Genomic DNA, 16407 nt, shown 5'->3' with positions numbered 1-16407 from the left:
AAGATCAGTAGATCAACTGACTTGTGATGGGACTAACAATAGTTACGATGTATTGACTGCTTATTATGTTTAGGAGTATACGTAGCATTGTTATTTGCATTATCTTGATTGGTCCTCATTTCAGCCTACAAAGCACATGCTGCTGTTATACATCCATTGCACAGATGGTTGTGGCCCAACGTCACACAGCCAGTAGGGGACAGAGTTGCTTTTTCCCCCATGGTGCTCAGAGCTAGCCTGATGTTTGAACAGATTCCAGCTGATCCCAGGCTGTCCTGAAGCCTGCTTCTTCCCTTCTGGTATGGGCTGTCCGTGGTGGGAACTAGACCTGAGGGCCCTGGAGCTACATGGCAGGCATCTCCGTTACCATCAAAACTCACGTTTTGCCCGTGCCCTTTTCCCCACACTCAGGAAGTTCCATGCAGAGGTAAAGTGTGTACTGACAGCAGTGGCATGATTTGAAGGCTGCTGGATGGCCCCCAGTCTTGAGTTCCTTCCCTGGAGTCTTGTTGTTGATAGCTAAAATTTGAAGCATGGCTTTCGCTTTCAGTTTCCTTTGACTGCAGACCTTTCTTACGGAGAAGGTGCACCCCATAATTCTTGAGGATTCAACTTTTCTAATTTGTATCTGAAGCTTTCCCAGCTCCCAGCCTGGAAGACTAACAATATGAGAACATTGGGATCTCAGGGGTGAGGGATGAACTGAACTGAGGGAGGAAAGAGGGATAAACAGGGAAGCTGAAGGGCTAAAGTTGGACTTCAGCTACAGTCTCATTGGGCCACATCAGCTCCACATGAATCTGAACTCCAGGATGCTCAGCTTCCAGTCTGGCTGGGGCCAAGGCAGAACTCTCAGCCATCAACACCCAGGGAGAAGTCACGTGAAAAGCAAGAGACCTGCTGTGTGGTGAGTGTTTGCAGAGGGCACCAGGGAGGCTGCCTGTGGGTGGCACAAGAGCCCGGCTCTGGTATTTCCATTCCCGCCTGATGAGGCCGAATGAGCCGGTCTTCCCAGGGCAATTGCAGCACAGCTCATTTGTGCATGTTTTACAATGGTGTTGATAAAATCCCCATGGAGCCCCCGGAGCATGTGTGAGGAGTTCCCACCAGAAATCTAAACAACGCCCTGGCGTTGCTGACAGCTTAATAATGTGACAAAGTTCAGCTTGTTCAATGACAGGGACAGGAATGCAGCTGGGCTGGTCTGACCCAGAGCTTTGAAAATATCCCCCCTTTACTCTGACCCAGCATTTGACAAATAACCTTTTCTTAGCCTCCTTGAAGGCACCAGACAGAACCAAGTGCCATGCAGGGGCCACATGCCACCGTTAAAATGTTAAATGGAGTGGCGAGGGCCACCAGAGTCACTTGGGGCTGACATTTATCTTTATTATTATTATTAATAATAATGCATATATTGCTTTTTTGGTGCATTCCAGAGTTTTTTTGCACTCCTAAATCATGTGGCTGTACATCACCCAGCCTGATAAATCACCCAATGAACCCAAATTCAATGCAGCTGTCAGGTCAGATCTGCGAGAGGCAGAGTTAGTTTAATTGAACTGCAGCAGGGAACCGACGGGCGTTGCCCAGAAAATCAGAATAATAGCAGTGTTGCCGGTGACATTTCAAGAGCTAGACGTGAACTGCTAGCTTCAGCTTTAATTTTACTAGAGGGAATGGGGGGATGGGTGCAGGGAGAAATCCAGACTTCAACAAATATTTAAACTCTTAGGGTTTTTTTTTTTTTTTTTCTTTCTGCCTCAAAGCCAGTACAGACAATGAGTTCCACATTTAGAAATTTCAGTAGAAAGAATCCCATTTTTTTCTTCTTTCTCCAGCTTCTCCCCATTTCTTCTGCTTGCTTCTTCCTCTACTCCATGCCCCCTTGTTTTCAACAAAAAGAAAGCTGAAAGTAAAGAAACAACAGGATTTGAGTTGGAGCCAATTTAATGGGCCAAGAGGTTACATATGGAGCCAACAAATCATGCAAGCATGAAGGATATTACTGACTTAAAGTTATGTATGTTAAAGCCCAAATCTTAACAGCATTCATAAAGGTAAAGGTAACTAATGGAGAGGCTTAACTGACAGAAAATGGGCTTTTCTCCCTGGCTGCCCTGCCTCCCTCTTAAAAATGGCAGTGCATCTCAGCTGAAGAAGGCCTTCCGGTGGCAGATTCTCCCCGTTAAGTGATGAGAGGGGAGGGCCTCAGTCTTACTCACCAAGAAAAGACAAAGCTCAGCTGGGTTCTGTACCAATAGAAGGCTCCAGACACCATTGTTTGGTTTATTTTTGTTTGCATTAAGTGTGTCTCTTCATATGTTTTGGGGTTACCAGAAAAACCATTCCCTTTACCCCCTTAATTTTTAAAACTGTGTGTAATTTTAGGGAAATTTGATCCATGTGTTTCAGATTCATTTGCACTTAATCATGAAAATCTCTCTGGAAAGAGCTATTTTCTCTCCCAGAAGACTTTGGTGCCCTTTTAAATAAGCCCTGTAAGTGCCCTTCCACCCCAGGCTGCCCTCTTCAAGTGCAGAAGGTTGTGTTTGGCCAAAGGAAAACCAACCTGACCACCAAGGGCATGGGTCTGGTTTGAAATGTCAAACTCGTGAACTTGGACTGTATTCTGGAAATGGGGAAATGACTTCCCCTTAGCCCCAGTGTTTACATAGTCAGAGAAAGAAGCTTTTCCTTTTTTTAAAAACAAAACAAAACAAAACAAAAAACTGATGTGGAGATGTGTGTATCAACTCTACAGCATTATAGTTCCTTCCAATAAGCCAGGCAGGGCTCACTGGAAATGCCCCATGGCCATCCACAGGTGAGTGTTAGCCTCACAGGATCACAATGCACACTTGCGACTTTTCTTTGAAGTTCCTGGAGAAAATGCTTTTACCAGAGACTCCCAATTACCAAAAACACCCTGGAACCATCTTGGATGGCTCCCAAGGGCCATGGAATGACTGTGTCCAGGATACACATCTCCCCACCCTTTATCCACAGCAACCCAATCACTGCATGGAAGCCACAATGGCATTCCTTCAATCCAAAACAAACATGTCATTACCAATCTCAGATTAATTGATGCCATTTGTGTGTCCTGCCTGTTGGGTTTCAGCTGGAGGCTGCCCAATGGCAATGGCCACCACCCTTGAAAACCTCAAGGCACTCACAACTGTGGCCCTTGGCAGAACTTCCTTAGCTGTTCTTCTTTAACCCTGTGACTCCAAGCCTTTCTTCCTTCCCACTCTTTTCCCACTCTGAGGATTTGGACAATTTTGAAATGAGTTCCCAGTGAAATGAGAAGATCTGTGGAACTGAGTTTTGCTTCAAGTAAATTTCTTTTTTTTTTTTTTTTTTTTTTGAGACAGAGTCTCGCTCTGTTGCCCAGGCTGGAGTGCAATGGCGCAATGTCAGCTCACTGCAAGCTCCGCCTCCCAGGTTCACACCATTCTCCTGCCTCAGCCTCCCGAGTAGCTGGGACTACAGGCGCCCACAACCATGCCCGGCTAATTTTTTGTATTTTTAGTAGAGACGGGGTTTCACCGTGTTAGCCAAGATGGTCTCGATCTCCTGACCTTGTGATCCACCCACCTCGGCCTCCCAAAGTGCTGGGATTATAGGCGTGAGCCATCGCGCCCGGCCTCAAGTAAATTTCTTTACTGTAACTCATTAATAGTAAGATACGCATGCGTTTTTATTTTAGCACCCTTAAAATTAGAATGCTCCTTATAATCGATGATAAGAAATACTGTGGTGAGGTGATGGAACACATTTTCCTCTTTCGTGGTACAAAAATTAATGGTGTATCTGTTCTAGTCCCCAAAGAGATGTGATCACTTTCCAAAATAATGTGGTAAATGTTTAACTCCCTCATTCATTCATGTACTGTTCATTCTTCAGTCAGAGTATATCATTGACCACATGCCTGACTATGGACAGCGAGAAGACTAGCAGAGGGTTGAAAAGACCCCTCCCTTTTAGAAAGTTATAATTTAGCTCTAGACATAAGTGCATACATGACCAACCATGCAAAGTGCTAAATTAGTGGTGTGGCCAGAAAGTGGTGGAGCAGATCAAGATGGAGCCACAGAGCGGGATGGAGATTCCAAGCTGGTGGGCAGGCGGCCCCATTACCAGCTTGGCTCTGGGATTCAGGAAAGTAAATTCCTACCTGTAGAACTAAGGGCTTGTTTCAGATCAGTGTCCTACAGCACATTCCCCAGGAACGAGTTCCACAGTGGAGGTGGGGGTGGAGTATTGAGAAATGTTGCCTGCTATTTGCCTTTTTTCAGAGATTCCCACCACATGTCAGCATATAATGGGCTCTGAGAAGTTCTATGGTGAAGGGCTTGTTTAAATTTTATTTAATTTAGTGTTTCCCAAATATATTTATTCCTGGAATCCTTCATTTTACTCACTAGCCATTCCTGTAATAAACCTTAGGAAAACTCTAAGGTCTCTTCCAACTCTAACAGTCTAGGAATTCATTAGACAAGGCGGAAGTAGAGCATGGGAGGATGAAAGGCTAAGAGAAGGGCAGGAGCTATGCTCACAGAGTGATGGGCTCCTGGCATGGGCAGGCAGTGTCATCACTGACGGGAAAGGCTTTCTCTATTGTTCAATCAAGGCACATTTGCTAAGAACCTATAGTGTACTGTGCTGGTTACCTGGCCCTCAGAAAAAAGCAAAACACTGCCCCATGACCTCAAGTGGCTCCTAACTATGGAGAAGACCAGGGTGTAAACAAATAGCCACAGTAAACTGTGTACCTGGCCTGTCACACAGGTAGAAACACAGTGCCACAAGGAGACTAAACATGCCTGGAGGAAATCCATGGAGGCTTCTTGTAGGAAGAACCATCAGAACCTTGAAGCAGGGGTATAAATATATATGTGCCTGAAACAGAAGCAGAAGGGAAGCATTCTAGGCAGTGAGAGGAGCATGAATAAAGACAAAGAAGCGTGAGAATGTTGAAGTAGCTTATAGTGGCTGGCGGGCAAGATACGTTGTGATGAAGAGAGGAAACTGAGGCTGACGAGTCAGGTTGGGACCAGACCATGAAGGGTTTATTTCAGCAAGTAACAACAACAATAAGAGATTTAATTATCTTCCATAATAAGGAGTCTGGAGGTACATAATGAGAGGGTCTGGGACTGGTTCAGAAGCTCAGTGATGCCTCTAGGGGCCTGGGCTCCTTCCATCCCTCTACTTGGCTATTCCTCAACATGTTGGCTTCCCATCCTCTGTTTGCCACCTCACACTGAGACGGCAGCCATAGAACTGGGCATGTTTCTCATGGATGGTATGCCTCATCCTTAAGCATAGGCATTTAAAGGTGTCCCACAGGCAGGAGAAGCCAGCCTTGTTTACAGGTGTTTTTATAAGATGATTGGCAGGAATGTCGAGACAAGAGTGGAAGAGGAGAAACTAGATGCAGGAGACAGTTTGGAGTTATTGAAACTGTCTAGGGAAAAAGTACTGCATGCTGACACCAGCATCCCTAGCAAGACTTGGAAGAAGGGGGCAGCAGAACATGTTCTTTCCATTGATTAGGAAAGACAATTCTCCTGGGCAGCCCCACAGCCTCGCCTCTCTCATTGGCTGGAACTGGGTCACATGGCCATCCTAGTGCAAGGCAGGCTGAGAAATGGAGTCTCTGGCAAAGGAGAATGCAGCAGTAGCCATGAGCCACTCAGAATTCAGTCATGGAAGCTGGGCTGTGTCCTGAGTGAGAAATTAATCTTATTTGATGAAGCACTGAGATTGGGCAGTTACTGGTCGTGGCAGGTAAGACTGCTTTTCCTAATACGAGTGGATTCCAATGCCCAATAACTGAGGAAGACCATGTGGCCTCCCATGTGGGGAACTGGATTCAAGGCTGAACGATGACAACACAATTTTGGGGAGAGAGGCGATACTGGGGGTCTTGTACCCCCAAGTCTTTCACTTCTCTGGAAGTTAATAATGATTTGTAACTGAACAAAATGTGGTAAACTGTCAAGAGTAGAGTCCATAACACTTGCCGTATGCTTCAGGAAATAGGTTTTTAAAAAATCACAACTTTTTCATCAAAGGCCAAAAAAAAAAAAAAAAGACAATTCAGTTGAGAGATCTAACTGAGAGACTCCCCACCCTACCACTGCCCACTACCTAATCCAAAGATTGCCCTCCTGCAATTGACTGAATGTTTACGTACCCCAAACTCATATGTTGAAATCCAAAGTACAATGTGATGGTATTAGGAAGTGGGGCCTTTGAGAGGAGCTCTCCTGAATGAGATTAGGACCCTTTCAAAAGCGATCTCACAAAGCTTTCTCGCCCTCTTTCTACCATGTGTGGATACAGTGAGAAGTCAGCCCTCCACTACCTGGAAGAGGTTATCAGCAGAACCCAGCCATGCTGGCACCCTCATCTTGAACTTCCAGTTCCCAGAACCGTAAGAAATAAATTGCTGTTGTTTATAATCCACCCAGTCGATGGTACCTTATTATAGCAGCCCATACTAAATACCTACCCTAAATATTTTAGTTGTGTTATGCCCATAATGTCAACAGAAGATTGTTATTAAGAATATTTTTAAAAATAGGTCAAATTGAAAGAGTGGGCAATTATCAGCCACCTCCCCTCAATAGTGGAAATGTGTGGACAATGCTTTCCCATTGTGGATACAAATCTGACAGAGAAAAGATGGAAAGATGAGGAACATCAATTCTCTAGACATCTTCTGAATCTCACTTCAGCCAAAAGGAAGGGCTGATTGGTGAAACAAAATCATAGAGACCTTGGGAGGAAGTGGCCCTCTCATTCTGGAGCTCCCAAATGCTAAGGGAACACTGGGCTTTTTAGGATGTCTGCAGTAGACTTTAGGAACATACATATTCAAGAAGTTCAGAGAAAAAGTAAATGTGATTCCACAGCAGGAGGCTTCAAATGTGGAGATGGCCTAAAAAAGATGGGAGACCCTCCAAGTCCTGAGAGCAGAATCAAAATATGAGCTCCACGAGGAAGCAGACCTCCCCATCCAGAGAAACTGATACTGCACAGGAACTTCTTTAGTGAATTTCCACGGATGAAAGCAGAAAGTAACTGAAAATGGATGCTAAAGGGTGGGTCCAATTGGCTAGAGCAGTAACTGAAAGATGAAACTCCAAATGAGCTCAACCTTTCCCCATTCTAAGGTTACCAGAAGGAGGCGACTTCTACCAAGAAGGAGGCTTATTTGGGTCACTTCAGAATACATCATGAAATGGGTTTGTCGGTGGTCCCAGGGCAGGTGGTAGAAGATACCATGTGGTGCAAAGGATCAGAAATCTTGTACAACTCCCCAAGGTGCAGCCCCAGTCCTGACACTGACCCAGGCTTTGCCTCAGCATCTGAATCGGTAGCCGAAGGTGAAGCACAGAGGAAGAAGCCTGCCTAATCCTCCACCGTTGGGTGTGCTCGCTCTGAGTGGCCCCACCCTGCACGAGTACGGCAGGTCTCATCCGCCTAAGTCACACCTGTGCACACCCCTTTCATCAGCCCTCCTTCAAGTGGCAATTTAAACATTTTAAGGCCATCTGTTAAGCACCTATTTGGTAAATTTCCTTTCATCACCAGCTCATGGGGAGTAAGTGGGTAATGTAATTATGGGGCAGGAGAACGGGGCATTTGATTTGTGCTTTTTGAGGATTAGCCAAGTGCTCTAATGCCAAATCCATGATCACCTGAAAGGAAATCTGAAGGAAGAATCTGCCAAATAAGTAAGTCCTCCAGTTGCTCTTCAGACAAATGCCTTTGAAAATGGGTCTCTTCTGCCTTTAGTCTCTGGAGAACTCAAAGGCTTTTGGGGTGGCCAAAGCTGATGTGTTTGCCTCCTTGTGTGATGAGCCCAAGGAGCAAAGGAAAACGTTTTCCAAATGCCTGTAGCCAGGGCAACACAGGATAGGGAAGTGCTGGGAATGTGGAGGATTGTGTGCAAAACAATGATAGGGAGCTAGGCTTCTGATCTCCTGAGCATTCCTGGGATGCTACTTGTGTCCACTTAGTGCAGAGGATCTGGAAAGTTTCTAGATGATGCCAGGGAGGGGGCATGAACCAGTCACTTGGTCTCAGGCTGCAGGACACAGAATGCTAAAATCCCACCTTTGATGCAGCAGACAGCCTCTCTGATGATACTTGGATGACATTCCATTTTGTCTGGAATATGTGGAAACAGGTCAGAGAAGGGGCACATGCCAGACATTTTTAGAAATGAACAAATGCATGGTATATTAGTTTCCTGTGGCTACTGCAACAAGTACCACAATCTGAGTGGCTTGGAAAAAACACTTTATTCTATTTATTCTCTTGCAGTTCTAGAGGCTAGAAGTCCAAAATCAAGGTGTTGGTGGGGCTATGCTTTCCAGTTCCTGTAGGGGAGAATCCTTGTCTCTTCCTCCTCCTGGTAGCCCCAGGTTTTCCTTGGCTTGTAGCAGCACTTCAATTTCTGCCTCTGTCTTCACGTGGCTGTCTTCCCTCTGTGTCTACATCCAAATTTTTATCCTCTTGTAAAGACACCAATCATACTGGATTAAGGTGAGCCCTAATCCCATATGAGACCTCATTTTAGCCTAATGACATCTGCAAAAACCCTGTTTCCATATACAAGTTCTGGGCTTTATATCTCAAACATAGTTTTTGGGGGGACACAATTCAACCTATAATGTGGATATGTGAAAAAACAAAGTCACCATCCTTGATTTGTCTCATGAATACATGGAAGGCGATGGCAGTTTTGATCTATTGTCATCTCAGCTAAGGGTTCACCCTTAAAAGAGACAATGGCTTTTTAATTTTTTGTCTCTAATTCTAAAACGAGATAATCTGGTATGATGTAACATAATGTATAATACACTCACATGTAATAAAATCATAATACAACTATAGAAGAAGGCTGTAAGCCTAAGGACAGGCAAGCCTCTGGGGACCTAATTGTCACAAGAAGGGCTCTTAGAAGAGAGAGAGAAAAAAAGGAGGAAGAAAAATCAATGAATGTTAATTGACTAAATTTTCAAACATCTCCTGGCAATTCTAGGATGGCTTGTTGAAGAGACAGCATAGTTAAAAGAAAAATGAACAAAGCAGCTTCAGAATATAGTGTATGACCCTAAAATTTCTGGAAGGTCCAAGTAATGGGAGAATGTTGGGTGTTCACAGAAGCAGCAGTCCACAGAAGAGGACTGAAGTGAGAGCAGCTTTACAGCCCGCCCTTTCCCTGGGGTGGGGGGGATTTCCTGTGAGGCTTGAAGCACAAAGCACTGTGTATTTAAATTTCACACATGGGCCAGATGAGTGAGGTACTGTAAACCAAGGCTGCCCAGGAATTCTCCATAGCCATAGGTCATCTTTTTACTTAATGTTGGATATATGTGGGATGTGGGGCATTTTCTATTAATTACATTTCTTAATTTACTTCTGTAAAAAGAATCTGGTAACTATTTCTAGTGTTTCTAGAGTTTCAGGGAAAGAGAGATAATGCTAGCAATGGGCAATTAACCACCTGGGGGAAAACTTCATGAAAATTGATGCTTACAATTATGCTACAAGCCAGGTAAGGAACTACGGGATGAGTTTAGAAGAGAAGCACATGGCCAGTTATAATTTTGCTTCAAAAGCCTAAAGATGTCTTAAACAGCCTATTTTGGAAAACAATCCCTTGTGAGTGTATCTAAGTCTATCATAAACATATTTTGATACATATTACATAATTTTCAAAGTAGTTATATAGTACTGTAGCATATTTACATGACTCAAATAATAAAAACATGTAAAAAGGTATACAGAGAACTTCCCACTTTGTTCCCTTTCTGTAAGTTCCCATCCTTTCCAGCAAGGAATGTTATTATTAGGTCTTTGTTTATACTTCTGATGAATTGTTATATATTTGCTAGCCAACACAGATATATAATTCTGTGTTCCCTTAATTTTTTATAAGTGGTAGCATGACATCTATTTATATGAGTATAAAATGAGGTATGTACATATTTATTCATTACAGCTTTTTTTGTAGTAGCAAAAATTTGAAAATGACTTTAGTGTCCATCAGAAGGGGACTAATCGAGTTAAGGAACATCTACACTATGGAGTAGTATGCAGTTGTAAAAAGGAATGGGGGGTGATCCCTATATACTTATAATGAAAGATCTGTCAGTCTGTTAGGGCTGCAATAACAAAATGTCAGCAGCTGGAAGGCTTATGAACAATGGAAGTTTATTTTTCACAGTTCTGGAGGCAGGAAAGTCCAAGATGAAGGTGCTAGCAGATCTGATGTCTGGGGGCAGGGGGAAATTATTCCTGGTTTGCAGACAGCTGTTATCTCCTTGTATCCTCACATGGTAGAGGGCAGAGAGAACACTTCTTTCATGTCTTTTCTTATACGGGCATTAATCCCATTCCTGAGGGCTCTACCCTCATGACTGAATCATCTTCTAAAGGCACCACCTCCTAATACCACCACACTGGGGATTAGGTTTCAGCATATAAATCTTTGGGGAACACATTCAGTCCATAGCCAGATCTCCAGGACACATTAAGTGGAAAATGTAAGACATAGAACAATGTATACACTATGTGCTTTCGGGTAAGAAGGTGGGGCAGTAAGTATATATACTTGCATTTTCTTGCATCTGAATACAGAACAATCTGGAAAAAGTACAAGACACAAATAAAGTCTTAGTTTAGATAGGGTGAAGGAAGTACGATGATCAGGGACAAGGAAGAGTATGACAATTTCCAATGTTTACTGTGTTCTAGCATTTTAATTTTTGAGTCACGCAAATACATTTCCTATTTAAAATAAAAAAATAAAAATAATAGTTAATTAAATGTACATCCCTGGGATCTGACAATCACACCTCTAGGCTAAGAACCTAGCCTACAAATATTTTCTCACATGTGTTCAAAGACACCTGCAAGGATGTTTGCTGCAGCATTATTTCAACAGCAAACGACTGGAAATGACTTAAATATCTATTAACAGTAGACCAGTTAAGTGAGTTAGGTTGCATTCATAGAATGAAACACTATATAGATGTTGCAAAGAATGTGAAACATATATTAATATGAAAAGCTCTCCAATACACATTAAAGTAAAAAAAATACAAAAAACATTGTGCTTTTTTGAGAAATGTCTATTCAAGTTCTTTGCCCATTTTTAATAAGATTAGTTTCTTGTTACTGAGTAGTCTGAGTTCCTTTGTGTGTTTTGGATATTAGTCCTTTATCCAATGTATAATTTGCAAATATTTTCTCCTAATCTGTGGTTTGTGTCTTCACTTCATTGTTTCATTTGCTGAGCAGAAGCTTTTAAGTTTGATGTAACTCCATTTGTCTATGTTTTGCTTTCATTTCTCAAAAGAAGACATACCAATGGCCAACAGATAAATGAAAAAATGGTCAACATCTCTAATTATCAGAAAAAAATGAAAATTCAAATCAAAATGAGCTATCACATCAGACTTGTTATCAAAAAGATGAAAGATAACAAAGATGAGGATGTGGAGCAAAGGGACCCTTATACACTGTCAGTGGTATTGTAAATTAGCACAGCCATTTTTAGAAACAGTATAGCGGTTCCTCCGAAAACTAAAAATAGAATGACTATATGATCTAGCAGTCCCACTACTGTGTATTTACCCAAAGGAACTGAAATCAGTGTGCTGCAGAGATGTCTGCACTCCCATGTTCATTGCAGCATTCACAATAGCCAAGATACGGAAACAACCTAAGTGACCCGAATCGACGAATGAATGGATTTAAAAGATGTAGTATATAGACACAATGGAATACCATTCAGCCTTAAAAAAACAAAAACAAAAACAGGAAATAGTGTCATTTGTGACAACACGAATTAGTCTAGAGAACATTATGTTAAGTGAAATAAGCCAGGCACAGAGGGACAAATACCGCATAGGTCTCACTTATGTGTGGAATCTTAACAGTTCAGAAGTATAGAGTAGAATGGTGGTTACCAGACGCTGGGGGAATGAGGAGTGGGTGGACAGGGAAGGGGGAGACATTGATTAACGGGTTCAAGGTTACAGATAAATAGAAGGAATAAGTGCTGGCAATCTATTGCACAACACAATGATTATAGTTAATAATAATGTATATTTCAAAATAGCTGAAAAAAGAGGATTTTAAGCATTTTCACCACCAATCAATGATTAATGTTTGAGGTGATGGATATGCAAGTTAGCCTGATTTGATCATTCCACAATTTACACATGTATCAAAACATAACATTGTATTCCATCAATACGTATAATTACTATTTGTCAATTAAAAATAAAATAAGACAAAAAAAGCAATTACCAAAAAGAACATACAAAACACATTCTGCTTCTATTTTTTATAAAATAAATAAGATGTATGCATATGCATCCACCAACATATCCTGTATTCTTATTTTCAAAGAATGTGTGGACCGGGTGCAGTGGCTCACACTGGTAATTCCAACACCTTGAGAGGCCAAGACAGGTGGATTATGAGGTCAAGAGATCAAGACCATCCAGGCCAACATGGTGAAACCCCATCTCTACTAAAAATACGAAAATTAGCCGGGCGTGGTGGTGCACGCCTGTAGTCCCAGCTACTTGGGAGGCTGAGGCAAGGGAATCGCTTGAACCCAGGAGACAGAGGTTGCAGTGAGCTGAGATCATGCCACTGCACTCCAGTCTGGTGACAGAGAGAGACTTGTCTCGAAAAAAAAAAAAAAAAAAGAATGTGTGTGTGGCATATGATGCATGTGTAAGTGTGTATATACGCATGGCAATTTTCTGGGAGCAAATGAAATAAATTGTTAACAGTGGTGAGCTCTGGGAAGGAGGTGAGAATTTTTAGGGTAGGAGAGTTGCCTTCTTTTCATTGCAATGACTTTTGAATTGCATGACTTTTACTGTGTGTATGTGTTTTCCTTTTTGAATTAAAAATATAAATAAATAAATGTACAACTGTACAATGCCGATTATACACCTGTAAAACAAACAACTGAGAAAACTATATGTACTTATAAAGAACTGTCTCCAAGATACATTGTGAAGCAATTTTTATTTTTAATTTTAGCTACTACAGGGTTTGCCATACTGTGTGCTACCTGGTTTACATTATATCTGGAGATGAATTCACAACGTTTTTCACGACTTTCTGTTGGATCATATCACATCTCTGCCTTCCTGACTGAGGAAAACTATGGGTTGTTGCAGTCTGTTTTCCTCACCTATGAGACGTGATGGCAGTCTTTGGTTTGAAATCCTAGCTCTTATTGCTTATCAACATAAGCAACTGTTGTGGGCCTCAGACTATATCTGTAAATAAGAAAATAGATATGGTACAGGAATGTTGTAAGAATGTGAGATAATATAAGTATGTACTACTTACCATATGAGGACCACCTTTAACACTATTTGTGATATGGCAGTTGGAACTGAAGAAAGGAGTGACCACACCTTGGTTTTGCACCGGGAGAGATGAAGTTTTTTGTGTCATGGCCAAGAATGTTCTAGAGGAAGCCTAACATTTGGCTGGTCTTTTTGGACTCAGTAGTCTCAGACCAGTATCTCAAAGAATGAGCCACAACTGATAGTTCAGAATTTATGATCCTGTGGGTGCAGTGTGGGCTTTGTTCTTGCCTGTATGGAGGCATTTCACTGCCCCTCTTAGGGGAGCTTATTTCCATGATGCAACCATGTGTTTTATCTGGTGGCTTCACTCTCAGGATGCCTCCTGTTGTCAGTTTTTGCCTTCAGTGCATTAGGCATATGTTTGAATCCATATTTATGAACAATGTCTTTCAAAATAGTGAGTTAAAATGTCCATGTTGTCTTTCTTCATCTTTACAGAGTTAAAGAAAAAATAACTGCCTTTCTATATTTTTTCCATTTTAGAGCTACACAGAGTTCTCAGTGCAGCTCTAGGTCAAGTGGTCTTACTGATTATCTAGTTGGCTTTCTGCCTTGATGCATTTATAGGAGCTTTTATTATTGACTTTGGAGCTCCTTGCAAGGTACTCCAAAAAAGCATTTTAAAATAGTCTCCAGTGGGCAGTTTACATTTTAACTGCTCCTTTCATTATCTTCCTCAACACCCTTATACAGTTCCCTTTTCTAGAATTAAATAACCACACGCTAGCTTTTGGGCTCCATGTCTCTTTTGGATGTTGAACTTGGCCCTGTTGTCGTCTTTATTATGTTGTGGTTCAGCGAGAGTCTCATGCTCTTTCACATTCACCACCTTTCTCCTAGTTTTTGTTTTCATGTTGTATGACAACTTGATAAATCAAGGGCCAAATATTTAGTGCCATCCTGGATTTTTTTTTTTTAAGAATTCCTTTGAGAATCACTGTCAATGTCATAAGAGGCAGAACTGTGTGATACATAAGAATGTGGGTGCAAGAAGAAAGATTGAAGACCAACATTTTCCAAAAGTCCTGTGGTTCCAGGTGAATGTAAAGTCTCCTATACCATTAATTAATTTAGGATTTAAAACTGAAGATCTGCCTGTCTCTTGGGTCTTACTTTCGAGGCCACAGTACTTTGCAGACCATTTTTCTAGAAATATAGACTCTGATTTCAGGTTCTCTTGCTTCACTTTCCTATATCACACTTCCACAAACCCCAGGGCAGGGCCTGCCAGCTCTCCAGGTTTCTCTTCTCTCATCCACACTCATCTTCCCTAATGGCAGCCTGATCGATCTTATGCTGAAGGCCAAGAGCTCAATGAATTGCGAGAATTTCTGGTGGAATTTCTTGGTAGAGAATAGCTCTTCACAAGTCCAATACTAATATTTCTAAAGCTGTAAGTCAGAGAGAACTCCCTACCCCCACAACACATATACACCCATTTCCATAATATGCTCCTAGTACCCTTGAGACTATATTGCAGGGGTATACACTGGGTTTGACCTCAAATGGTAATCCCTATGTGGACTAAAAAAAGAAATTTTTTCTTTTTCTAATTTTCTTATGTTTTAGTTAAAGAAAGAACCTATGTTTTGCCGTCTACTTCAAAATATGCTGAAAGGGAGCAACAACTACCATAAGAACCAGTTCATACTCAACTCATCCCATGGTGTGGCAGTCTCATGGACATGTAGCTAAGTTACAGGGGAGGAAACTAGCACACTTCTGTCTGAGAAAGAGAGAACCTAACGGTAGTAAAGAAAGTGGAATTGTGTCCTTGGGAAAGATCTTCAACACGTGATTAAAGAGACAACCATGAGGTGTATTTCACTTATCCATTTTAGTGGAATTGAAAAATAACACATCTCAATACTGGTGATGATGTGAGAAAATAAGCACTTGTATTCTGCTGGTGAGAGAGTAACTTGGAACAATCTGGAGGTAAATTTAGCAATCTATCTCAAGAGCCTTACAATAGATGTGCCTTTTGACTTAGCAATTCCACCTCCAGAAATCTATTCTAAGGGAAAAATAGACATAATGAAGAAGCCAGCTTATTGGTACTCCATTATAGCATCAATTATAAGAGTAAAAAATTAGAGTGACCCTAAGGGCCAAATAATAAGGAACTGGTTAAATGTAATACACAAGAATGATGTTATAGGTGAAAAAGGGCATGGAAAGATATTCATGATGTATGCATGAGAAAAAATCCCATTAACAAAAGTGTGTAGAGTGTTGGCTAATGATAATTGTCAAAAAAGACGGCTAGAAAAACTTGTTGACCAAGAAAAGCTAAGTTTATCAGATTTATTTTAACACAGAAGAATACCTCCTTGACAGAGTCTTAGTAGCACATCAGAAGGGAAGGATATTTACAGGGTCTTAGGGCCATTTAGGGCCAAATGATTTTAAGGTGGGTCTTGAAAGGCAGAAAATGGGCTGGAATTGGGCAAAGTTTATAATGTAAAAGCTTTGAATCAATGGGCGCTGTGAGGTGAGGTCTTGAACAGTTATTATTGAGCAAGCTGTAGGTGTTGATAAGTAAGCAAATATTTCCTGGAGAAAGTAGGAAGTTGTTTGTTTTGTCTGGTCCTAGTATTGTTTGGCATAGAAACAGAAAAACATATTTGCCCCAGAATTGTTTATCACGGGGACAGGAAGGTACATTAGGTTCAGTTCTCAATATTAGCTCTCATTTTGTTAAAAAAAATTATTCGTATTTATATTTATATCTCACTAGAAAAGGTCTGGGAAAATAATTATTTACAAATTAAAGGTGGTTATCTGTGGGCGAAGGATTACCAGTATAATTTATTTATTTTTTATTTATTATCTGTATTTTCAAAATTTTCCCTGATGAATCTATATGCAGAAAAAAGATGCATTTGTTTAAACCTTATTTAGCTAGATAATTCTAGGACTATGGCATCCAGAATCACCCTCACCTCAAAGCTTCTAACCTGTTTCTAAATATAAC

At 41.4% G+C, this 16407-nt stretch overlaps 1 protein-coding gene across 2 annotated transcripts in view; it reads right to left on the bottom strand.

Annotated features, from left to right (window-relative positions):
• Window positions 1-1642: 1642 nt before the first annotated feature.
• Window positions 1643-16407, bottom strand: part of CLIC5 (chloride intracellular channel 5) — a 197000-nt gene continuing 182235 nt past the window's right edge. For both annotated transcript variants that reach the window (XM_077999833.1, XM_077999835.1), the window contains exon 6: window positions 1643-1909. In XM_077999833.1, the coding sequence (XP_077855959.1) occupies window positions 1895-1909 (15 nt within the window). In that variant the 3' untranslated portion in view covers window positions 1643-1894. The remainder of the gene's footprint in view (window positions 1910-16407) is intronic.

This window comes from Macaca mulatta, chromosome 4, assembly GCF_049350105.2.
Source record: "Macaca mulatta isolate MMU2019108-1 chromosome 4, T2T-MMU8v2.0, whole genome shotgun sequence".
Lineage (NCBI taxonomy): Eukaryota > Metazoa > Chordata > Mammalia > Primates > Cercopithecidae > Macaca > Macaca mulatta.
This window is presented reverse-complemented; position numbering and strand designations above follow the sequence as displayed.